Raw genomic sequence first — 25,318 nt, forward strand, 5'->3', positions numbered from 1 at the left:
TTCTATTTGGACAGTATTGAGTGAATATATCTTTGCAGACAGTGATTTTTAAAGTTACTAACAAAATGCCTTTATGTTTCTGTTCTCCTCTTATTAATCAAGGGGCAAGAACATTTGGAAGAAATCCAGACACCTTACATCCTGCTCATTTTTTAGTCAGATCAAACCACTTAATCAAGGAAATAAAGGCTCTTGCAGTGAGATACCAGTGCACAAATGTTAAAAACATTTAATAATATTTGAGAAATGACAATAACTAGTTTAAAAGAGGTTATTCTGCACTGATTTCCCTCAAACAGAGATAGAGAAAGTTGATATAATGGAAGTTAATATTTGTACCTTAGTAGCTCACCAACTCTAAGGCTCAAAGTATATTTTGTGTTTTGTTTGGGCCATATCTTCCTTCGAATATTTCTTGAACACTTACTAACAATACACATTTTCAGATTTTGGTGGTGCAGTTGACAACAGCAGAATTTGCAATGCATTTATTAATCTGTTCATCTTGCACGAACACAGTACTAATTCCATTACTAATATTGCTGACAATGATTTCAATCTCCTTTACCATTTCAAGGACTTTAATACTAAAATGACAATGGCAACTTAGGCCAGTTGAACACATGATCATGCAATCTGCATATAGAAGTTACAAGCGCCTGGAAAACTTCTAGGTTATGAAGCCTGACATCAAAATTGTTCACTTTAAAATTATATTTTCACTAAGTTTTCCACAAAATGCTCCAAATGTTCTCAATTTTCATTCTCTTTCTCAACTTCTGTTTGCTGGAGCTTTTTTCACAATCCACATGAATTCATTTTCCTTATTCATAACAGCCTTGAAATAAAGTCATTGAAAAATGAATGTAAACTATTGCTTTACCTATATTAACTGAACACTAATAGTTTATCTTAAATGTTCTAGCATTTGTTAAGACAGTGAAAAAAAATCATTTTATGAAAATTGTTTGTGTTTTTATGCTAATGTTCACATAGTGTGATTTCCACTTTGGTTATGTCTAGCACTGGTTAAATAATTGCTCATTTCTCTATGTTCTACACAATCATGGCAAGTCTGCTAAAATCACATAATTCTGTCACACTGTAAAAAGGAAAAGCATTGAGAAAAGATACTTTGACCTATCTGAACATTAGTCTTCAACATGTATGTTGCTTTTTGTCCAGCACTGACCAGGGATGGCTACAGGCCTTGCACATGCTGGTTTCCTTGCTCCACTAGGTTCATTCTCAACCACTCGCTGCACTTCACAAGGAACGTCACGCTGAACCTCATGTTGAATGTTATGGGGCACATTGCACTGGACATCACGAGGTGCTTCACACTGGACATCGCACTGCACCTCACGCTGAACTTCACGCTGTATATCACGCTGTACTCCTTCCTCCTCCCGATATTGGGAACTGCAGAAACAACAGGGACACAGTCACTGAACATACAGACATGGGTATGAAAGTTGCAGATGATCAACCAGAGTCTGAGCAGACCTGAAATGGGAATTTCTACTGTGACTTATGCTGTCTGTTCAAATCAAGGAACTTCTTTCACTAGCTTTAAATCATAAGATCATAAGATGTAGCAACAGAAATAGACTATTCAACCCATTGGATTTGCTCCAACATTCAAAGTGATCACAGCGGATCTGATAATCCTTGACTCCACTTTCCTGCCTTTTCCCCATACTCTTGATTCTCTTGCTGATTAAAAAAAACTGTCTATCTCAGTGTTGAAGATAATTCATGAACAGACCTAATAATCCTCTGTGGTAGTGGTTCCTCAGATTCACTTCTCTCTGAGAGAAGAATATCCTCCCCATCTCTACCTTAAATGGATGATTCCCTTAATCTGAAATTATGCTGTGTCATCCTAGGCTTTCTCAAAAGTGAAAAAAGCAACCTCTCAGCATCTGCCCAGTCTTGCCCTCTAAGATTCTTATATGTTTCAAAAAGGTCTCATCTCACTCTTCTAATCTACAATGAGTACAAGCCCAAACTACACTATCTCTCTTCATAAGAAAATTCCTCCAGACCCATGATGAACATAGTAAACTTTTTTGGGATTGCCTTTTTGGCAGTATATCTTTCCTTAGGTAAAGACAGTAAAACTGTTCACAGTATTCCAGCAGTGGTCTATTTAGTGCCTTGTATAGTATTAGCAAGACTTCCTAATTTTTCCCTATTTTTGGATTGCATTCTCTTCCCCAAATTCCTCTGTGCTTTTCCTAAGGGCACTGCTTTTCTAGTGCCTCACCATTGGTGTCCATCTCTTGAGGTGCTTGGACCCACTCTCTCTTCCTTTAATACACTTCCTAAAACTCTCACAAATCTTTGGTCACATATCTGTCTCTGTCTTTGCATCTAGGTGTTTTATTTTCTTTGATGGCATTCTTTTGCGATAGGGTTAGTTTTAGGATTGGGCAGAGCTAGTTTAGCAGAGCTATGGAACATTTTGTTACATTAAAGCCACTATATAAATGCAAGCTTCTTTTTTTAAGATGGGGCAAGTTTCCAATTGAACTTCAAAAATTTGTGAAGAAACATTATGAATGTTTAAAGGGTGATGGAGGGAATTTCAACTTAGGTGTTACATGTTATTTAAATATAAAGAATGTACAATGTTACTGGGAAAAGGCAGGAGAATGGTACTAATGGAAAATGTTCAGAGAGCCGGTGCAGACATGATGGGCTGAATGGCCTCCATTTTAACAAGTCTGTGATTCTGTTTTTGTAATGCCCTAACATTTGTAGGCAGCAGAACAATTGACAAAGCAGATGAGAATTTAGGATTTCTCAATAAAGGAATAAAATACTAAAGCAAGGATTTTTTACTTAAGGTTTCTAAATCACTAGTCACCACACTAATCTTCAACTGGTGTTTCGTGTACAGTTCTTGAAACCACATCTTTGGGAGAACATGGAGAGGATACAGAAAATATTCACTGGAGTGATACCACAGAGAGGTTTCAGGTACACGGAGAGACTAGAGAACCTGGAACTGTTCTTAACACAGGGAGAACTAAGAGAAAATTTGACAAAGATGCTCTAAGTCATGAAGGTTTTTATAGAGAAAGGAAGGAGAAAATACTTGCAATTTCTGCAGGCTAAGCATCCAAAAGCTACAAATTTAGATAATTAAGAGCTAAACGTAAGCTGAGGAGAATTTTTTTTAAATAGTGGGTTTTGATGATTTTCAATATGTTTGAAAGGTGGCAGAAGCTGTTTCAACGTAACTTTCAAAATGAAGTTTAATATGTGTTTAAAAATAAAATTTGTGGGCTATGATGAAAGATCAAGAGACTGTCAGGAATACACTGCGACTTTGAGGAGTTGGAGCAGATATGATAAGCTAAATAATTCTGTGATTCAATGAATTAATCTTTCAGTGCACAGTGGAAAGCTTTTACAGTATGTGAATATAGTCAACTTGGCTAAATGGGAGGTGTCTGTACAGCTTGAACCTGAGCATTAGTGAACAAATCCAAAGAAAAATGTGAAGAACATTTGAGGAGAGATTGAGATTTCACCATTTCTTTTCACCTCATGTACTATCCCTACGCATTGGGCACTATGGTTTCAACAGGTCAGAGGTGACTTCCCTGATTTAAGTAAATGGCAAATGTATCAGCCTAAATGGTGAATATCAGCAAACAAACTTCTCCAAAAAAAGGAACAGTAAATTCATTCATAACATAATTTACTCAGTGCTGCTGAACTATTCAGGAGAAGTAATGATAGAACACATAAATATTTATATAGTAAAGATTTTTAGAACTTTGCTATGTCTGAACAATTTGCTTACAGATCAAACAGTTTTAAATTGTAAGCAGTGCTCATTGAAAAATTATCACTTTATAACTGTGGCTCTATGTAGGAAATGTTTTTCTTTTGTTCTACACTTCTTGGTCTGTTTTTATTAACAGACACAATCAGTGGAAATATCCAATTTTACCAGATAACAATCTTCTCATTGAAGACCAAGTAATCTTACTGGCTTTTAAAAGTACATTTGAAGTGGAAATTGAAATTTGCCTATAGCCAATGTAAATAGCAGGCAGACCAGTTAATTTTTTTTTTCAGAATACCCAACATAACTGAAAGTGCCATCAGATTATGGACTTTCTAACATATTTATATTATGATTTGTGCACAGTTGGGAAGAGGCGGGAGATCTCGGATATCCTTGGAGAAATTGGAAAAGAGAGTAAGACTGTTGAGTATTGGTTACTCCAACTGTGAACAATATTTTCACATATTCCTTTGTGCAGGTTGGTGATACTGTTGGTGGACAAGTAATCTGCAGTCCCAGGTAATGTTTGGATCCCACCACTGCAGATGGTGGAGTTTGATTTCATCGTTTTTAAAAAAAATTAAAGGTCAAATGATGACCATGAAACTATTATCGTAAAAGCCCCACTGCTTCCTTTAGGGATGGAAAACTGTCATTGTACCTGTTTGGGCTGACATGTGTTTTCAGTGTTTAACTCTTAACTTCCCTCTGAAATGGCCTCGGAAGCCATTTAGTTTCAGGGTGACTGGTGATGGTCAATAAATACTGGCCTAGCCAGCAATGTCAACATCCCATGAATGAACAAAAAAAAAACTGATCTACAAGGGGAGGCGCTGAACTCATGGTATTATTGCAAGATTGTTAATCCAGAGATCCAGGTAATGTTTGGAGGCACAGGTTCAAATCCTGCCGCAACAGATAGTAGAATTTGAATTCAATAAAAATGTGGGATTAAGAGTCTACTGATGACCCATGCAACCATTTTCAATTGTCAGGAAAAGCTCATTTAGTTCAGTAATATCTTTTAGGAAAGAAAACTACTACCCTGGTCTGGCCTTCATTTGACTCCAGACCTTTAACTGCACTCAGGGATGGGCAGTAAACGTTGGCCTAACCAGTGCCGCTCTCATCCCATGAATGAATATTTTAAAAATGCCGACTAACGTGAGAATCAGATTCCAGAGTTTTCTTCTACTTATTTATAAGCCAGCTGACATTCAAATCTGGTAAAGTGCAATAAGTTCCAGTTACAATAACTGTGCATGGGAAAATGCCTATTTTGAATTGTCGCTTTGTTACTGTGGGAACATTTTGATTAGTGCTGTTTTATTTTGTAGTTCAATTTCTTTTCATTTAATGCACAAGACAATGTGATTATAGTTTCAGAGCAATTCGTTTTCATGTGCAGAACTATTAAACCCATCTTAATTCCTTCTCCATTTAGAGTGATCTTTTATTGCAATCTCACCATAGTGTTGCATTGATTGTTTAAATATTTCCAATGTTCACTCCTCCACCATTCTATTAGGAGTGTCTTCCACACATTGATTACTCTTTATATGAAACACCTAAGTACCAGAATTTTCTGACATTAGTTTTTACTTTGCTTTTACAATATATTTTAAAGCAAATTTGGCATATACTGTTTTCTCATTTGCAGATCCATCCTCCATACCTGAATAAGGTCACAAATAAGGGACTTAGATTAATATTAGTAATGCGGGACTTCAGTTTAATGGAGAAACTGGAGAATTTGTGATTGTTCTAATTTGAGCAGAGAAGGTTAGAGAAAATTTAATGGAGATGTGCAAAATAATTAAGAGTTTTAATAATGTGTGAGGAGAAACTGTTCCCACTGACAGAAGGGTCAGTAACAGACAGCACAGTTTTAGGATTTGGCATAAGAACTAAAGAGTGGAGAAAGAGCTTTTTTCACACAGTAGTTGCTATGACCTGGAAAATACTGGGTGGTTGACACAGATTCAATACTTTGAAAAGGGAATTAGCTGGATGCTTGAAAAGAAGAAAATATATCATGAGGAAAGAGCAGGGCATTAAAAACTATTTATAATTATTAGCAGTCATATTCCTTTTGGCCCTTCATGCCTGCTTGATAATTCAATAATATCATAGCTGAGCTTTTTGGTTAATGAATTGCATATTCTCATCTATCCTTGATATCCTTCAATGTTTTTGTCTAACAAGAATCCATGGCTTAAAAATATTTAATGACTTTTGATTTCATTCTATTCTATCTGGTTAACTCTTTTTATCAAATGGCACAAGCCTGATGGACAGATAACTTGATTGCACTTTGCAGCACATGAACTATAGCCCTGCAAAGTCAAACACTTTCAATGCACTTCTAAATCTTTTGAAGTGATTCCTGGATTTCTGCCTTGTAGTACCCTTTCAAGCAGTGAGTTTCAGACTCACCTCCCCTCACCTTTTACTAATTTAAAAAATCAATTCTGCCAGATGATTAACCTCTCTATTAGTCGAAATGAATCCTTCCTATCCATTCTATTTAAGCTCCTCTTAACAACTAAACTTCCCCTCAGCTACTTTTTCCCTAAAAAAAATTATTTTTGTCACTTACAAAATATTCCCTTTCCCTGTTACATTACTTCACATGCAAACCTAGAAAGCAAGCAATGACAAACTATTCAGCAATCAAAAAACTTCAAAGTTAATTACAATGTTGCCTACAGCTGACATTCACAAATGCCCTTTCTGTCAGTAGCTATAGGATAACATGCAAACATTCTTTTTATCCTTAGAACTATTGTTGTATCCATGCTATAATGAAACACTCAGCATAAAAATATTGAATCAAATGCTAGCTAATTTAGGTTTAAATGGATGGGTACCCCATTTCACATTATTACTTTCACATATTGCACAACTAGGTGGAAAAGAGTGAATTGTTGATATTATAAGAAAGCAGCTAAATGTTCTGAAGGAATCACCAATGTTTACAAAAACATTAAAGTCAAGTTCATGAAATGTGTTCAATGTAGTCCATTTGCCAATTGCTGTACAATGTCCACAACCACGAATTCTGGGCTGAAGTAAACCCCAGGAGATCAAAAGAAGATTTACAAGTACCTGTTTAGTTCAGCTCTGTGAGTCTGTGAGAAACGCCAGTCAGCATTCGGTTGCTTTACCTACAAAAAAAAGTTCTGGTTAATATGCATGACATGTAGACAAGTTTAAATGTTATCTACAACTTTAACCCCATTGAAAAAGAGGAAGGAAAATCAAAAAGCTGTTCTTTTTGCTCAAAGCATTTCCTGGGTACTAATGAGAACTTTAAAAAGAAATTCCTCAATGTAAACATAGAAATAAATAGAAGTTACACCACAGGAACAGGTAATTTAGCCTAGTCAATACAAAAATATAGCTACATTGATTTTGGAACAAGGATCTGAATTATTTTCTATCATAGAAGTATAGTGCTGCAATGTAGCTATATTGTTCTTTATTCACCTATCCAGTTTGCTCTTGAACATTGGGCTGCATTTTCCTCACCCCATGGTGATTACTGTGGAGGCAGGGGCTAACCTCCCATTTGAGCTGCATGGCTCTGGAGCTGACATTCTTGTGATTAGGTCAGCCACACTGCCTCCTTTCTTTAATATGAAGGCAAGGGTACAGACAGTCAATTAGGAAATTGCCTCCTGGATAAGTAGCTCCACTGGTCTGGCTCCTGTCTAATGTGCAGTTGAGCCACAGTTTGATACTGATGTGACTGTTAAAAAGCCCACTTGAAGAGTCAATAATAAACCTTGTTTCTGCCTCACTAACTAATATGAATAAACCCTACAGTCTCATTAATCTTCATAAAACAAAAAATGTTATCTTGAGCTCTATTCCAAATCTTTTACCTTAAGTCTTCTATAATGGCTTCAAATTATTCTTCACCCTCAACTATTGACATACCTTGTCCTATTCATTCAGCATTCTAAACAGTGAAATCATACTGTCCTGCAATCAATATTACTTCAATCAAAAAATCTGCATGTCCAAACTTTTTCTGTAATATCTCCATATGATACTGCAGTATGGTTAAATAACTAATTAGCCGAGAACAAATTTGTGGGCGGCACGGTGGCCCAGTTGTTAGCACTGCTGCCTCACAGCGCCTGTAGACCCGGGTTCAATTCCCGACTCAGGCGACTGACTGTGTGGAGTTTGCACATTCTCCCCGTGTCTGCGTGGGTTTCCTCCGGGTGCTCCGGTTTCCTCCCACAGTCCAAAGATGTGCGGGTCAGGTGAATTGGCCATGCTAAATTGCCCGTAGTGTTAGGTTAAAGGGGTGGATGTAGGGGTGTGGGTGGGTTGCGCTTCGGCGGGTCGGTGTGGACTTGTTGGGCCGAAGGGCCTGTTTCCACACTGTAAGTAATCTAATCTAAATTGTATCTGTAAGTCATATTCACAGTTGCATCTGACACTTAGGTTTGTGTGTAACATGATACTGGCCTATAAACTGTGTTCACCATGAAGCATGGTGTGTTAGAATTTAGAAAAAGAAAGGACTCTCATCTTTCCAAAGTAAAAGTGTGACTATTTCAAAATTCTGGGAACAAAAGACAAAAAGACAACATAACCTGGTGGTGAGATAGAAGCTCAGTTTTATGCATTCTCCTTGCAACATCCATTACTACACAAAATATTCTGAAGACTCACTGGAGTTTCATATAGGCTCATCATCCTTTATATCTAATACCATTAAAAAATCAGGTTTTTCCTGAATTAAGGAAATTTGATTATATGCTCATTTTCGATTTAACTTTTTAGCAAATGGTAGAATAAATCTGTTTCCATGCTGTATGACCCTATGACTTCTTGATTGGGGATGTCACCAGTGGAATGTTTACTCATGAGCTGGATTTTCTAAAGCAAAAGGACAGAGTTGTAATGTGTTTTATTACTGAATACAGCCATGTAGAACCATATTTTATCTTCACAATGATGTGAAACTTAAAAGGAGATGCACATGTCTCAGTTTCTAGATTGGGGTCACCATTGATAGCAATTGTGAGCTGGTTGTGTGCAAATTTAGTGAACTCGAATTAAAGAATCCCTACAGTGTGGAAGCTGGCCATTCAACCCATTAAATCCATAGTGACCCTCTGAACAGTATCCAAGCCAGACCCACACCCCCTCCCCTATCCCCATAACCTTGCATTTCCCACAGTTAATCCACTTAGCCTGCACATCTCTGGACACTATGGGTAATTTAGCATGACTAATCGCCTAAACTGCACACCCTTGGACTATGCAAGAAAACCGGAGTACCTGAAGGAAACCCACGCAGACACTTGGAGAACGTGCAAGCTCCACACTGACAGTCATGTCAGGGTGGCATTGAACACAAGTCCTGGTGCTGTGCATTAGCAATGCTAACCACTGAGCCATCATGTTGCCCCTAAACCTTCTTCTGTTTCTATTGGCAGAGATGGATGATTATTGATGCATCTAAATTGTTCAACACCAGACAATCTTTCAAACCGGTCACTAATTAATTCTACAATTAAAATATAAAATGGTAGAGAAAGTCAGTAACTAAAAAACTGAATTGATAATTTGCATGCAATATAATTACTTTGGAACCAAGAAAAAGTAATCTGGATTTGAAATGTTAATTCTGTTGCTATTTCCAGATATGCTGAGTTTCTCCCACTTCATTTTATTTCATATCATCTGCATGTGCATTATTTTTCTTTTATTTTCGTGACTAATTACTGCTGCCTTCTTATTAATTAAGAAGAGAAAATGGACCAAATTTAAGTGGACTTAATATGGATAATGCAATGTTGACAATGAGTTACAACTTTAAATGCAATATTTAAATGGATTATTGATTATTGTGCTAAAATAAGCATTTTCTTAATTTAGACCCACTATCATCAGAAGTATTTAAATTTAAAAATAGAAAATTAGTTTCAGAAAAATGCTTGTTCATCACTAGGACAAATGGATAAGGAATTGGCTAGCAGCATGGCAAACTTTATAGTAAACTGTAGATTTCTGATTAAACATTGGCAGCTTCCAGTATAAGATAGAAAGAGACCAACAGCTGATTCATGTTATCATTGCACAAAGGACCAGACATTCTGTTATTCAACTGTGTGCTTTGAATGTTAGCTGAAAATGTGTTGCTGGAAAAGCGCAGCAGGTCAGGCAGCATCCAAGGAACAGGAGAATCGACGGTTCGGGCATAAGCCCTTCTTCAGGAAGCCTGAAGAAGGGCTTATGCCCGAAACGTCGATTCTCCTGTTCCTTGGATGCTGCCTGACCTGCTGTGCTTTTCCAGCAACACATTTTCAGCTCTGATCTCCAGCATCTGCAGCCCTAACTTTCTCTCTGCTTTGAATGTTATTCTCATACTATAGTTTGAGATCTATAGCTTAGGAGTTAAACAACCAGCTTTGTTGTCGCAGTAAGTATGCTGTATATCTACATATACAAATGGTACACTGACACCATTCATGTTTGATGTTTGTGTGAAACTAAAACACCTATTCCCCAATGTTAACCTCTGGTCATAAATCATATTTGAAGGTCTGACTTAGCTGAGAATCCTTCCGGGGCTCTCACTTTGGTTCAGTAAAGTGTCAAATAAACCCCAGGTGCAAAGCTGCCTCTGCAGTACACAATAAGGCTGCAGTTCTAAAATGGGGGCTACCTTGGGAAAATGCTGGTAGCATTTCTACCTCAACACAATTTAGAGAAATTTGTAACAGAGTTATTTAACATATTTTACAGTTATGTAAATAAAAACACAAATATATATAATTTATTAACAATGATGAAGATTCCTTTGACTGGGGATTTAGTTGCACTTAATATGTCACACCAAGGGAACAAAACCCACCGTCATTCAATCAAATGAAATAAAATCACATATTAAATATGTTTAAATTATTTCCACAACATAAAATGGCTAACATTAAGGGGGAAAAGCTCTGTATCCATTGAAAATGTTACATTTGTGATTTACTGCTGCACTTTGGACCATCCAACACATTTGTTGCTTAGCAACCATTTGTGCAGGATATCACCAGAGGTTTTTCTTTAAAATGAACCCCAATTCTAATGATTTAGCTTGTAAATCCTTCCAGTATTCAGTATAATTATTTTCTGCATGCTGAAAGATTTTAGTATTCCTTTACACACTAATCAGTTTATACACGATTCAGCATATACTTCTGTTTAGTGTCACAACAGTCTTCAGAACATCAAAACAGCAAAAAAGGATGCAACTTTCTCAGTTATTTATTTGAGAAAAAAATGGTAAAAAAATCAACTAAATGATATGAAGTTGAATAATTGATCTAATGCTCCAGTGATCTGAGTACTGGCCCTATATTTAGAAATCTCATCAAATTTCTAATGAGCATTTTTCTCGCAAATTATGTTCTGATGTTTGCATGCATTTGGTATGGTTTGAGTTTTTGTACTGAAACAAACTATATAGTAGTACTGAGCTGTGAATAGCAGTTATAAGATGTTATCAAGCAAAGAAAAATTAAAGTTACACTGGAAGAATGACACATACTCTGAAACCCAACAAAACTGCATGCTGTCTGCAGACACTGTGTAATATTGAGACAGAATTAGACACAATATTGGTTTTCTCATATTATAAGACAAACATAACATTAAAAATTTTCAACTGATTGCCTGAAGTCATTAAATTGGCTTTTGGCTAGACAGCATTGTGCATACTCAAAAGAGTGTGAGACATCTTCTCTGAATTAAATATAACTTATATTGTCTCCTTGCTTTGATAGAACACTGTCAGTATTGCAGCATCACTTACAACATGTATTATGAGTACCTCTCCAGGGAGTAGTCCCCCTTATTTTAATATCATTTTACTTGCAATATAACTGCTAATATGGCCAAAAAGCAACCTTAACACTTGCCAAATGTGCAGGCAGCTTTCTGTGGACATTAAAGATTTAATTAATGAGTGAACTTAGTTCATGCCTGAAAGCATCTTACTTTGATCTCAATTTTCCCTGGACAAGCACAATGTGGAACTGAAAATATAATTTGAATCTTCTGGATATCTAGCAGAAGATATTGGCCTTAGATCGATGTCAACCACATGGGAAAAAAACTTTTCTCCAACCAGAAGAGCTGACTATCAATATACTACAATATATGGTTGTAGAGATGAAAGCATGAAATTCACTGTTATATTAAACAATCTTCTGTGTGATAAGAAGACCTATAAGCTATGGTGGAGCACCGCTCAAAAATATCCCAGCCTTCAAAAATGACAAATCTCTGAATGCAGATCAATTTTGTTGTGAAATATTCATTTGTGACTTGAATGTTTGAGATCAGCATGTAAAAAAGTAATAGCTTTATCTATACCACTTCATACTCAAAAAAGAGCTCCACTGAATTAAACTGAACTTGAGTAGACTTTTAATCTAAATGTTCAATGTTGAGCAGTTTGGAAAAGAAAATCACAAACAATGAAAGCTACCCAAAAGATTGTTTGAAGGCATGAGATAGCTCCAAGTGGAATTGAGAAGAAACTAATGTTTTGGAACTAAAACCATTATCAATTCCGCTGCATATGAATACCTTGCAATACAAGTCAAACTATGTGAATATAGTTAAAAATCACACAACACCAGGTTATAGTCCAACAGGTTTATTTGGAAGCACTAGCTTTCTGAGCACTGCTACTTCATCAGGGAGTTGTGGAGCAGGACCATAAGACATAGAATTTATAGCAAAAAGTTACAGTGTCATGCAGCTGAAATATATTAAACAAACTTAGATTAAGTCTTCCATCTTTTAGAATGGTTTTGCTAGTTTTGGTTCATTAATATGTAAATACCAGAATCCTTTTAAGTCACATTCACAAGATAACTTCAGGTTTTCTAACAAAATGTGTCATCTCAGCTCAGACAATGCATTAAAGGTGTGAGGTTAAAGTCTGTCTGTGACCCAATCTTGAGTCAGGCTGGTTCTATTTCTAAAGTGGGATTTACAAAATCTTAGATGAATTGACTGTAGGTTATGCATTTTTTGAGCAAAATAAAATATAACAAAATAAAATATAATTTTTACTCAAAAAATGCATAACCTACAGTCAATCCATGTAAGGTTCTGTAAATCCCACTTTAGAAATAGAACCAGTCTGACTCAAGATTGGGACTCAGACAGACTTTAACCTCACACCTTTAATTCATTGTCTGAGTTGAGATGAAACACTGGTTGAAAATCTGAAGTTATCTTGAGAATGTGCCTTAAAAAGGAGTTCTGGGATTTACGTATTAATGAACTAAAACTAGAAAAACCATTCTAAAAGATGAAAGATTGAATGAAGTTTGTTTAATATATTTCAGCTGCATGACACTGTAACTTTTTGCAATAAATTCTATGTCTTATGGTCCTGCTCCACAACCACCTGATGAAGAAGCAGCATTTTGAAAGCTAGTTTTTCCAAATAAACCTGTTGGATTATAATCTGGTGGTGTATGATTTTTAACTTTGTCCTTTCCCAGTCCAACACCAGCTCCTCCAAATTATGTGAATATACTGTCACTCAGCACAAGATTCCAATATATCATTCTTCTCAATAAAAGAAGGAAATGGGTCAATGTTCCCATTATATGAGTTTGCCATGAGACATAAATATGTAAAACTGCCCTCAATAAATTGATCTACAGAATAAAGCAACAGAACACACATTCTACTAGAAACATCATTGAACATATAAAGCTAATACAATTTTCCAAAATTATAGACAACATATAAAAGCTGCTTAAAATTTACTTGATTGTCATTTATACCTGAAATCTTCAGCAGCCTGATTAAATTAGTAAACAATGTTCTACAGTACACAGGTCCATTTGCTGACCAGTATATGACAATTAAGTTCAATTTCAAGAACAGTGTAATACTAGAAATAATTTTGCTTAGTTTGCCAGAATCTCGGGCAACTGCATTCACATGAGACACTTCAGGTAAATCTGCTTCTGATGCAGCAAACTTCACTAGCACAGAATGACTTTTATCTCTTTGAAAGCTGTGATTATATTTCATTTACACAGACAAGTCCTTCTTCGGTTGTGTGCACTTCTCACAAAATTGTAAGGTTAGTTTAGGATCCATAAAGTTTGTGCTGCTGAAGGGTTTTTCAAACATTAACAGAACTTGATCCTCCAAACAGTTCACTGAACATGACTTCTTGGTGTCAGAAGTTACCACTCTATGCTGAGCAGCCTCTTTACAAACATACCATATAAACCAATCTAAAACAAGCTATATTGACTCAGTCCTTCTGGTATATCAGGTATATTTGCAGAGAACTGAATTCCCAAATAGGAACAAATAGAGCCCACATATCTCTCCAAACTTACTGAGTCATAGAGTCATGGAGCATGGATACAGACCCTTCCGTCCGACCAATCCAAGCTGACTATGTTCCCAAACCAAACTAGTCCCACCTGCCTTCACTTGGCCTATGTCCCTCCAAACCTTTCATTGTTCATGGATTTATCCAAATGTCTTTTAAATATTGTAACTGTACCTGCATCTTCCTCTGGCAGTTTATTCCATACACAAACCAATCTGTGTCAAAAAGTTGGTCTTCATATCCTTTTTAAATCTTTCTCTTCTCACCATAAAAAAAATGTATCCTAGTTTTGAACTCCTCCACCCCAGGAAAAGACCCTTTTCATTCACCTTATCAATGCCTTTCATGGTTTTAGAAACTTTGATGAGGTCACCCCTCTTAGCTAACAAAACGAGACCTCTGAGTAACAAACTTTTAGGAGGTGTTTAAAAATAAGCCATGCTTTCAATTTCAAATGTCTTATTTACTTGTGGAAGAATTAAAACCTGAACTAAAATTCACCCAATACTTTCCAAGAGCATTCAGATAAAAGGGCAACAACATAACACTGCTGGTCTCTCCACAGACACCTACAAATTTGTTAAGTATTTTTTGATTTCAATTAAGATTTCCAGTATCCATGGTATCCTCCTTTTGACATTCTAACCACTGTTCCACAATCCAATCCATTTCTTTTGACTTTTATTGCTTATTGTCCAACCCCCTATCCATTTTCATTTCAGGAAAGTCTGTTACAAATACATTTAATTACTTGTTGACCTATTGACATCCATTTAATGAATCTTGGTTATATTTTAGCACTGTATGTACACCTAAACCCTGTGAATGGTTTGAATACTGCAGTTATGATTACTTTATCATGGGCAGTTAGCGATAGGAAATAAGTGCTGGCCTAGCCATGCCCACATCTTGTAAATAAACAATGAAATAAGCTACATAAAGACATACTGGTTTTCTCATCCAATGTTTTGAAGAGAAACACACCTTTCACATTTGTCTTGGTGACGTCATTTGCTGAACCAATTTTAAACTTTAAATTAAAATTACCACCACAAAATGTTTTTTTTCCAAGTTGTGTTTGATAATACTCAGTCCCTTAACTGCCAGGAACAATACTTTGTTAATGTTCTCCCAATGACAGATATAGGACCGATATCAGAGGTGGGTTCTTTACTCACAGTGTAGTAAGGGTGGGATGCCCTACCTACAAAAATAAATGTCTGGATGATAACGGAACAGTGTCGGTTGGCTGGGCTTCAGATCGGTTTCTCAGATTGACGCAACATCGAGGGCCGAAGGACTTGCACTGCGTGTAATGTTCTACGCATCTAAAATATGTCAGTGGATGAAATGCACATTAGGCACCTAGAAATTAAAAATTTAAATTGTTCTTCCTTAAAGCACAGGTCAGCTTTTCTGCCCCTGTCTTGTATTTATATTGGTCTTCTATATATGACACTAACATCTGCAACACTAAAATTAGAACTGTCCTAATTCGTTTGAACATATAAACAAGGAAGTGAAGTAGACAATTAAGCTCCTGGAGTTTACGCCACCGTTGAATAAGATCATAGCTGATCCATTAAAAGCGTCAAACCGACATTCCCAATTAACTTTCACACCTTCGCTCACCAAAAATCTATCTACTTCTGCTTAAAAGTATTTAAAGATTCTGCCTTATCAGGAAGAGAGTTCCAACGACTCATATCCTTCGTCAGATTTTTAAAAAAGTCCTCTGTTGAAAATGGGCCATCCGTTAAACAGTGACCCTGAATTCTAAATTCTCCAATGTGAAGAAACATTCTTTCCAAATTTACCCTGTCATGCCTCATCAGATTCTTAACGAGTCCATGCGTAGCTAATGCAAAACAATCTGCAAAATTATGTTTACATTTTTTGAGAAACCAAAGGCTACAAAATGATATGCACTTGGGCAAAAATCAGTACAAAAGTGCAGAGAACTGCCCTTTCGGGTGAGTAACGGAGCTGTGCTACACCCGGACGAACAACTAATACTCTGAGGATATGCGCAAATCCAATGATGGGTCTTCAGGTTTTGTGCATGGCGTGCCTTACGTCACTGAAGAAAGTGACCCCATCATTTACAACATTTGAAGCCTGATCATATCTATTGGTCACGTTAAGACGGCTGCCTAACGCGATTAAGAGTTTGAATTTTGGGAAACGTGCTGCCACTTGTCTCTGCATCCCTTGTAGAACATACCTCGTAACAAAAGTTCTGAGACAGTGGGTCACGGCCAAACACTTCAACATAATTCGGGGGAATCTGAAGGTTCACGCTGGCCTTTTGTATTCCATTGAGAGAATGCGTTGACCCCAAACAGCAGCCCGTATCCAGGGAGCAGCTGTGACGGTGAAAAACGTTCCTACTTCGGTGGACTTTAACAGCCAGGATAACCAAAATCACTAGAAAAATGGACGAGATCGTCCCTAAAGCTATGACTAAGTATAGGCTCAGGTCTGAGGGCAGCCTGGCATCTTCAGTTAAACTACTGACTTCAGAAAGGGTTTCATCATCACTGTCCGCCAATGATAAGATGATGTTGATAGTGGCAGTCAGTGGGGGAAGCCCATCGTCTTTTACCAGGACAACCAAGCGTTGTCTGATTGCATCTTGCCCCGTAATGCGGCGGACTGTCCAGATCTCTCCGGTGTCCGGAGCAATGGTAAAAAGACCAGGGTCAGTAGCCTGAGCCAGTAGATAAGAGAGCCTTGCATTGGGACCTGAATCCGCATCAGTGGCTGATACCTTGGTCACCAAGTAACCCGGCTCTGCTGATCTCGATACTGTCTCCACTGCTGTCGACCCATATTCCGGTATTGGTGATATAATGACCGGGGCATTATCATTTTGATCCAGAATGACCACGAACACTGCCACATTACTGCTCAGCGGAGGAACACCAGCATCTATTGCTTGGACCTGGATTTGAAACTTCTTCAATTCTTCGTAGTCAAAAGAACGCTCGGCAGATATTACACCGCTGTCTGAATTAATGGAGACATAATTAGACACAGGGTCGTCACCGACTTGTGTCTGTAAAATAGAATAGGACAGTCTGGAGTTCTGATTTAAATCCGAATCAAAAGCTGGTACTGAGTAGATGGAACTGCCAATGACGTTGTTCTCGGTAACATAGGTGGTGAATGAAGTCTGTGAGAAACGTGGCGGGCTGTCGTTTACATCAGAAACCTTTAGCTGAATGGTTTTGTTGGAGGTGAGTGTGGGCGAACCTTCATCCCTGCAGGTAATGGTGATGTCATATTGAGAAACCATTTCTCGATCGAGTAAATCTTTGGTGACCAATCGGTAATAGTTCTTAAATGTTGAATCCAATTCGAAAGGAAGCTTCTTTGGGATCTGGCAGTGAGTGTTTCCATTCTCGCCCATGTCCGAATCAGTGACACTGATTAAAGCTAGTACAGTCCCTGGTATGGCATCTTCCGGAACTGAACTGGACAAAGATGTCACCGTTACTTCAGGTGCATTATCATTCACATCATTAACCTGCACTATCACATCGCAATGCACGGGTACAGACAAAGCACCTTTGTCCACAGCTTGCACACTAATCTCCAACTGCTTTGCTGATTCAAAATCGAGATGTCCTTTCACTCGAATCTCTCCAGTTGTGTGGTCCACATTGAACAATTCACGCACTTTAGCTGAAGCGTGGCTACCAAAGGAATAGACAATTTCTCCATTGGAACCTTCATCTGGATCAGTGGCGTTCACTTTGATCACCAAGGTTCCTATGGGCACGTTTTCCATCAAACTGGCACGGTAAAGGGACTGGCTAAAGGCAGGCACGTTGTCATTGGCATCCAGTGCGTGAATGAGAATCTGTGCAGTGCCAGACCTCTGCGGGGTGCCCCCGTCAGTGGCGGTCAACACTAACTGCAGTGTGGGCTGCTGTTCTCTATCAAGAGGTTGCTCCATCACCAGAACTGGAAGTTTAGCGTCCTCACTGCGAGTTTGTACATCCAAATTAAAATACTGATTAGGAGCCAATTGATAGCTTTGCAAGGAGTTGGTGCCTACATCGGGATCGTACGCCGGCTCCAGTGGGAAGCGAATTCCAGGCACTGCCAACTCGGATATTTCCAAACGGAGCTGTCCCTTCGGAAAGTGGGGAGCGTTGTCGTTTATATCCAGAATCTCCACCTCAACGTGATACACATTCAGTGGCTCCTCGATCACAGCCTCCAGCGTCAAAGTACAACCGAGGCTCGATCCACAGAGCTGCTCTCGGTCAATATTCTCCTGCACTACCAAAATCCCATTGTCTACATTCACACCGAAGTACTGTATCCTGGGACCGGACACAATCCGAAAATTCCTAGTAGAGAGCTGCTTTACATTTAAACCCAAATCGGCTGCGATGTCCCCAACAAAGGCGCCCAGCTGCAATTCTTCAGGAATGGAATACCGAATCTGTCCAGAAACCAGATTCCAGGAGAACACTAAACACAATAACTGTAGTTGCCATCTTAACAACCAATTTATGTTATAAAATCCCATTTCTAGCACAACGCATTTCAATCCCTTCAGCACGTCACAGCGCTGCCCACTTTACTCCTTGGAATACAATGATTACGCATCATTTTTCAAAATCCAAAATAAACAGCCATAATACCTGAGCTTGAGATACATTCTCCGGGGCAATTTTGATAAGTCTTCCCAATTCTTCCAAAATCACTAAAGGTTGGGAATATAAAACGTTGCTACTCGCTATCCAATATCTCTCTGTATCAGATCCTACGTGATGGCGGATGGGACAGGAAGGGGGCAGTCTGGATCTCCAGTCCCCGTTCAGCTACTGATTGGTGGATGGAGACCCATTTGTCCTCGACCAATCACAGCTCGCAGCATTTCTTAAAGCTGTCAGGTCAGGAAACCGAACATTTATTGTTGTACAATCAAAATCCTTGATCCATTATTTTTGTGATCTAACTCTATCCGTCAAGCTACTCTCAAAAGAAACTGCAGAAAGGAGAATATCTGAAAATGCATCTATCTACACTCTCTGCTAAACACATATTGTTGTGCACGCAATTTAACTAGTGAAAGTGATTTTTTTTAACCAGAATCCCTTTAAGAAACTGTTTGAACGATGTACTTAATACACAAGTTTCACTTGTCGCATTGTGACTTATGATAGCCTTATGACGATCTTTTATCTCTAAATTACACATATATGATATGAAAACAGAAAAAGCTGGAAACACATCGTCTGGTCCCTTTAAAATGCTCAAATGGATATCCACCTTTCACAATGAGTTGAACAATTTCAGAAGCCCGTTTTGGCATTCTGTTCCCTCTGTTACACTCTGGGGGAGAGTCCAGTCTTTAGTAAACCCCAACAATACCTCCCTTTCAACAACAACATTCCAGGCTATCACAGGAGACCTAGCATCTGCACATCCTCTTTCCTCAGTATTCAACTCCCCAGTTACTTCTTCCAACTGAAGCAGCAATTTACACGCATTCCTCTCAATCTGGTTTACTATATTCACTGTTCAAAACATAATTTTTCTCTTTTCTGAGGGAAGAGATGGTCCGTGTGTCAAATATAGATTGCCGTACTGCTCAGTGGAACACCTTTGCTCACTTTGCAGGCATGACCATGAGCTTCCAATGGATTGTCATTTTAATCCTGCACTTTGTTCTTTCACTGACATCTCTGTCCTCAGTTAGCATCACTATTTGTGAAGCGCAACATGAACATGAGGAACAGCATCCTATCTTTTGATAGACACTTTACACCTGTCCAATTTCAGCACTGAGTTTAGTAGAGGAAGGCAATGGCCTCGTGTGGCTGTCAATTCAGAGAGCTTGGTAATGTTCTGGGGACCTGGGTTCGAATCCTACAATGGTCAATGATGGAATTTGAATTCAATAAAAATCTGGAATTGAGAGTTTAATGATAACAACGAATCCGTTGTCAGAAAAACCCATCCAGTTTCATTAATGTTCTTTAGGAAAGGACTGCCATCCTTACATGGTATAGCCTATACGTAACTCAAGACCCACAGCAATGTGTTTGACTATTAACTACTGTATGGGCTAATTAGGGATGAGCATTAAATATTGGTCCAGCCAGTCACACACATATGTCATGAATGAATAAAAACAAAATTCTGACAACGACCTCTGCACCCATTTTGTTTCTTCTTTTTACTGTTTCAGGTTCTCGCTTTACATTTTTGTTACAACTTGTGATACATCTGAAGGCATTTTTTCCCCTTGCCCCGTTCCCTTTAGCTCTCGAATACTAGTTTTTAGGTCATTACATTTCTCCTGGCATTCATTTTGTTACAGACCTTTGTTTGTCCTTGTCTCACCTACTTCTTACTTAAATCCCAAAATACTTCTAACTTTTCACAGTCTAATGAGCAGTCACAAATCTGAAACATGTTGATTCTTTCTTTCTTCACAGATGTAGTCAGATTTGCTGAGTTTGCTCAGCATTTCAGATTATAAGAAAAAAACAGATTTTCAGCACCTGCAGTTTTCTGCTTTTCCATGCCAAAGTGATATTCTCTCTCAATAAATATATTACAAGATACAGTTGGGTTCACAAATTGCATCACGTTAAATCTGCATTCAACTATCGGAATTGATCTGCTAAATGATTATATTTTGTAGATTTTTGCTTTAAATTATTCGCTTTTAGATATATATCTATCATTTTAATTTTTGTACCCTGTTTTTCTGAGATGCGTATTGAAATTTCATTGTGCTTTTTTTCAGCTAGAAGGCACATTCTTCAACAGTACTTATCAATTTGACACAACTGAACCTCTGCTATCCCCACTCCTTCCACCACCTCCAGGGATTTCTTTTTACCATAAATACATAAAATCTAGTTCCATAAATGCACCGAAATAATGCCATCCTTTGGGATTGGATATTTATTTTCACCTTCAACTGCATTGGAACACACAGAAATAGTTAGCTATGCGTTGGTCATCTCCATTGTATGTAAGACCACAAGACGAAGGAGCAGAAGCAGACCATTCAGCCCATCGACTTATGTGCAACCAACTCAAACTTGAGGTGTATCATTTTTTCCTCTTTGAAGCAAAATCTCACCTCACTAATTAAAGCGTTTGTACATTTTTCAGGAGGTGAGATGTGTGGAGTTTTCCCTTTCTCAATATATTGACTCCTGGCATTATATTTCAATGCAGAGGTAGTGCACACTTTTGAAAAGGCAGAGTCCCGCTTAGTTGAACCTAAGGTTGAACATGTCTCGTAGCGGAAACTCTGAGAAAGAGGGTCGCCTCCAAATACCTCCACATAATTTGGAGGTATCTGAATGTTTCTGCTGGCCTTTTGAATGCCATTCAATGAAGGTCTTGAATCGCAACAGCAGCAAGCGTCCAGGGCACAGTTGTAAACACCGAGCCGAGATCTGTTCTTGTGCACTTTCACAGCGAGGATGATTAAAACTACCAGAAAAATGGACGAAACTATTGCTAAGAATATCACCAAGTAAAAACTCAAATCGGAAGGGAACCCGGGACCTTCAGTTAAACTTCCGGCATCAGGAGGCAACTGTGCATCCCCATCCACCACCGATATACTGATCGTCATGGACGCTGAAAGTGGCGGTGTTCCGTTGTCTTTTATAATAATTATTAAACTCTGTTTTATTGAATCTCTGCTCTCAATTCTACGGACTGTCCAGATTTCGCCAGTATCTGGCGAAATGGTAAAAAGCCCAGGGTCAGTAGTCTGAATAATCTGGTAAGATAGGCGAGAGTTCTGACCAGAGTCAGCATCAATGGCAGATACCTTGGTAACCAGGTATCCTGGTTCTGCCCAATGGGACATTGTCTCTATTGCTGTTGAACCATACTCAGGCAGTGGGTGCAGAATCATTGGAGCATTGTCGTTCTGGTCAAGGATAACAACATCCACTGAAACGTTGCTGCTGAGTGCTGGGACTCCAGAATCCTGTGCCTGAACTTGCAACTGAAAGTTTTTAAGTTTTTCATAATCGAATGTTGTCTGAGAAAATATGACTCCGTTCTTCGAATTAATACGCACGTAGCTAGTCACTGGCTCGTCTTGAATCTGTTTAGTCGCAATGGAGTAAGATATTTGACCATTCTCGTTAACATCCGGATCAGACGCTGTCACAGAAAAGATTGACCCTCCGATAACATTGTTCTCCATCACATAGGCTGTATACCTGGACTGTTTAAAGCGTGGCGCGTTGTCATTTATATCGGAGACCTCCACCCGCAATGTTTTCTTGGAAGATAGTGGGTTCGAGCTTGAATCACTACAGAGGATAGTGATGTCGTACTTGGAGGCGGTTTCCCGATCCAGTTCCTGCTGGGTTAACAATTTGTAATAGTTCTTTAAAGGTGAATTCAACTCAAATGGAATGTTATCTGGGATTTGGCAATGGACCTGCCCATTTTCTCCTGAGTCTTTGTCGGTGGTGCTGATCAGAGCTACCACAGTCCCGGGAACAGCGTCTTCACGAACTGGACTGAACAAAGAAGTCACTAACACCTCTGGTGAGTTATCATTCACATCGATAACATCGACGTGTATGTGACAGTACACTGGAGCAGCATCAGGTCCCTTATCCATTGCTTGAACATTGATCTCAAAAGCACTGTTTTGTTCATAGTTCAAATTCCCTTTCACTCTGATCTCCCCGGTTCTGGAGTCCAGATGAAACAACTCACGCACTGTCGCTGACGTATGACTGGTAAAAGAATATTCTATCTCACCATTGGAACCATCATCCAAATCAGTTGCGTTCAGTTTGATCACCACTGTTCCTTTGGGCACATTTTCATTCAGGCTGACCCTGTAAACTGATTGAGAGAAGACAGGAGAGTTGTCATTGGCGTCCTGCACCGTGATTATTATTTGAGCAGTGCTGGACCGCGGAGGGATCCCGCCATCCTTGGCAATTAGTTCTAACCTGTGGGTTGATTCTTTCTCTCGATCTAGTGTCTTTTCGAGCATCAGCACCGGCAGCTTCTCGTCCCCATTGCGGGTTTCAATGTCCAAGCCGAAGTACTGGTTCCCAAGCAATCGGTAGCTTTGTAGGGAATTGGTTCCAACGTCAGGGTCGTGCGCGCACTCGAGAGGGAAGCGCGCTCCCGGTACGGCCACTTCAGAGATTTCAAGGCGGATTTCGTTCTTTGGAAAATGGGGAGCGTTGTCATTTATATCCCAAACCTCCACCTCAACTCGGTAGACGTTCAAAGGACTCTCGATCACAGCCTCTACAGACAACAGGCAAGTGAGACTCGACCCACAGAGCTGCTCTCTGTCAATTGTCTCCTTCACAAACAAAATCCCGTTGTCTAAATTTACGTCCAAATACCTTTTGTTGGCACCGGGAGCAATTCGAAAATTCCGAGGTGAGAGCTCTTTCACATTTAAACCCAAATCCTCGGCGATGTTTCCAACAAAGGCACCCAGTTGTAGCTCTTCAGGAATCGAGTAACGAATCTGCCCCGAAACCAGAATCCAGGAGGGAAATACACAGTACAACAGTTGCCATTTTACCAACCAGTATATTCTATAATATCCCATTTCCAGCGACAAAACATTTCAAATGCTTCAGCGCAGCACCGCACCGTTTTCCAACTCGTCTGAATAAACTTCTCTATATATCATTTTATGTGAGGTATAATTTGCAATATACCTGTATTATTTGTACATCCTGGCCTTATTTGTGACGACCGTTCTTATTAATTCTAAAATCATCCGTAGATGTACGTGCAAATCGAAATAGAGCAACACACAGCTTGCTGTCCATTTTTACACTGTCGCCGATGTTAATGTTGATGGTGGATGGGGTGGGCAAAGAGATCTCCAGGCAAGTTCTAGCTTCTGATTGGTGAACGTAGGCATGTTCACATTCAGCCAATCACTGTCCTAGGCATTGCTTAAAGCTCGAATGTCTTTGCAAACTTTTGCGTAAAAGCAATATTTATGGTTGTACAACCAAAAATATTTCCACTTCTTTCGTTCAACCTTTTAACGCCAATCATTGTTCTATTGAAGAGTTTTTAAACAATACAATAACATTTTCTGACAAAATAGCAAGGCTAATAATCTTGGTTATTATTGCAGGTAAATGGTACAGCAGTTTCTTTTTGTTAACCGTATGGCACGTACAGGTGACCCCATATAAAGTACATATATGAGATTGTCTGTTACGCAGGTACAAATTCTTTTGAAAACGATCACTTGCTTCCACTGTCATAGGTATTGATACACAAGAACATAAGAAATGTTATGAGTAGCCTACAGGGGCATTCGAACTTCTTCCCCCTTCAATAAGAACATGACTCAACATCTTCATTAATTGCACTTTTTCACGATCTCCCCATATCCCTTGGTTCAGTTCATGTGCTCAAACCAATCTCAATCCTGAATATACTTGACTGAACAACCACATTTCTGCTGGGTAGGAAATTCAGAATCCTCCGAGTTTTTTTTGTTTACTCTTTCATGGCATGTGGATGTCACTGGCAAGAACAATTTTTGTTATTTACCCCAAATTACCCTTGCACTAAATAATTTATTAGGTCATTTCAGAGTACACTTAAGAGTCAATCACATTGCTGTGTGCCTGAAGTCACATGTAGAGCAGACTAAACAAGGCTGGCAAGTTTCCTTATACAAAGTACATTCGTGAACCAAATAGAAATTGTACAGCAATCGATGATAATTTCCTAGTCACCATTACTTAGGCCAGCCTTATATTCCAGATTTATGGATTGAATTCAAATCCATTCGGACACTGGAATACCAGTGATATACCACAATTCCACCATCTTCCCTATTTCTCTAGTTTTCTCTCCACGTTAGTGTTATATGACTGAGCCATCACCTTGAGATTATGACCAGTAGTATTGACTCAAGGGAGGGAAAACATAATCTCAGCGTCTTAAAACTCTTACTTTTTTATGTCGAGAACAATGAATTACTCTGTTATTCACAAGATACGGCAAGCATTATAAAACGTTTAAATAGAACAATAATTACAATGATAAATATAACGGATTAATCATGAAGGAAAGTATCTGGACTCGATCCTGGCTAGAGATGTTGAGAT

At 38.6% G+C, this 25,318-nt stretch overlaps 1 protein-coding gene across 17 annotated transcripts in view; it reads right to left on the bottom strand.

The window, feature by feature from the left end:
* The window catches only part of LOC122556420 (protocadherin beta-15-like), a 200,098-nt gene that overhangs the window by 48,426 nt on the left and 126,354 nt on the right, over window positions 1-25,318 (bottom strand). For 11 of the 17 annotated variants that reach the window (XM_043703041.1, XM_043703039.1, XM_043703038.1 and 8 more), the window contains exons 2-3: window positions 6,914-6,972; window positions 1,193-1,422 (exon numbers count right to left, since the gene is read on the bottom strand). In XM_043703041.1, the coding sequence (XP_043558976.1) occupies window positions 1,193-1,422; window positions 6,914-6,972 (289 nt within the window). Of the gene's footprint in view, window positions 1-1,192; window positions 1,423-6,913; window positions 6,973-16,419; window positions 18,844-21,312; window positions 24,164-25,318 lie in introns of those variants that run through there. The other 6 variants (XM_043703049.1, XM_043703033.1, XM_043703048.1 and 3 more) reach the window with 5 other exon arrangements.

Source organism: Chiloscyllium plagiosum, chromosome 14, assembly GCF_004010195.1.
Source record: "Chiloscyllium plagiosum isolate BGI_BamShark_2017 chromosome 14, ASM401019v2, whole genome shotgun sequence".
Lineage (NCBI taxonomy): Eukaryota > Metazoa > Chordata > Chondrichthyes > Orectolobiformes > Hemiscylliidae > Chiloscyllium > Chiloscyllium plagiosum.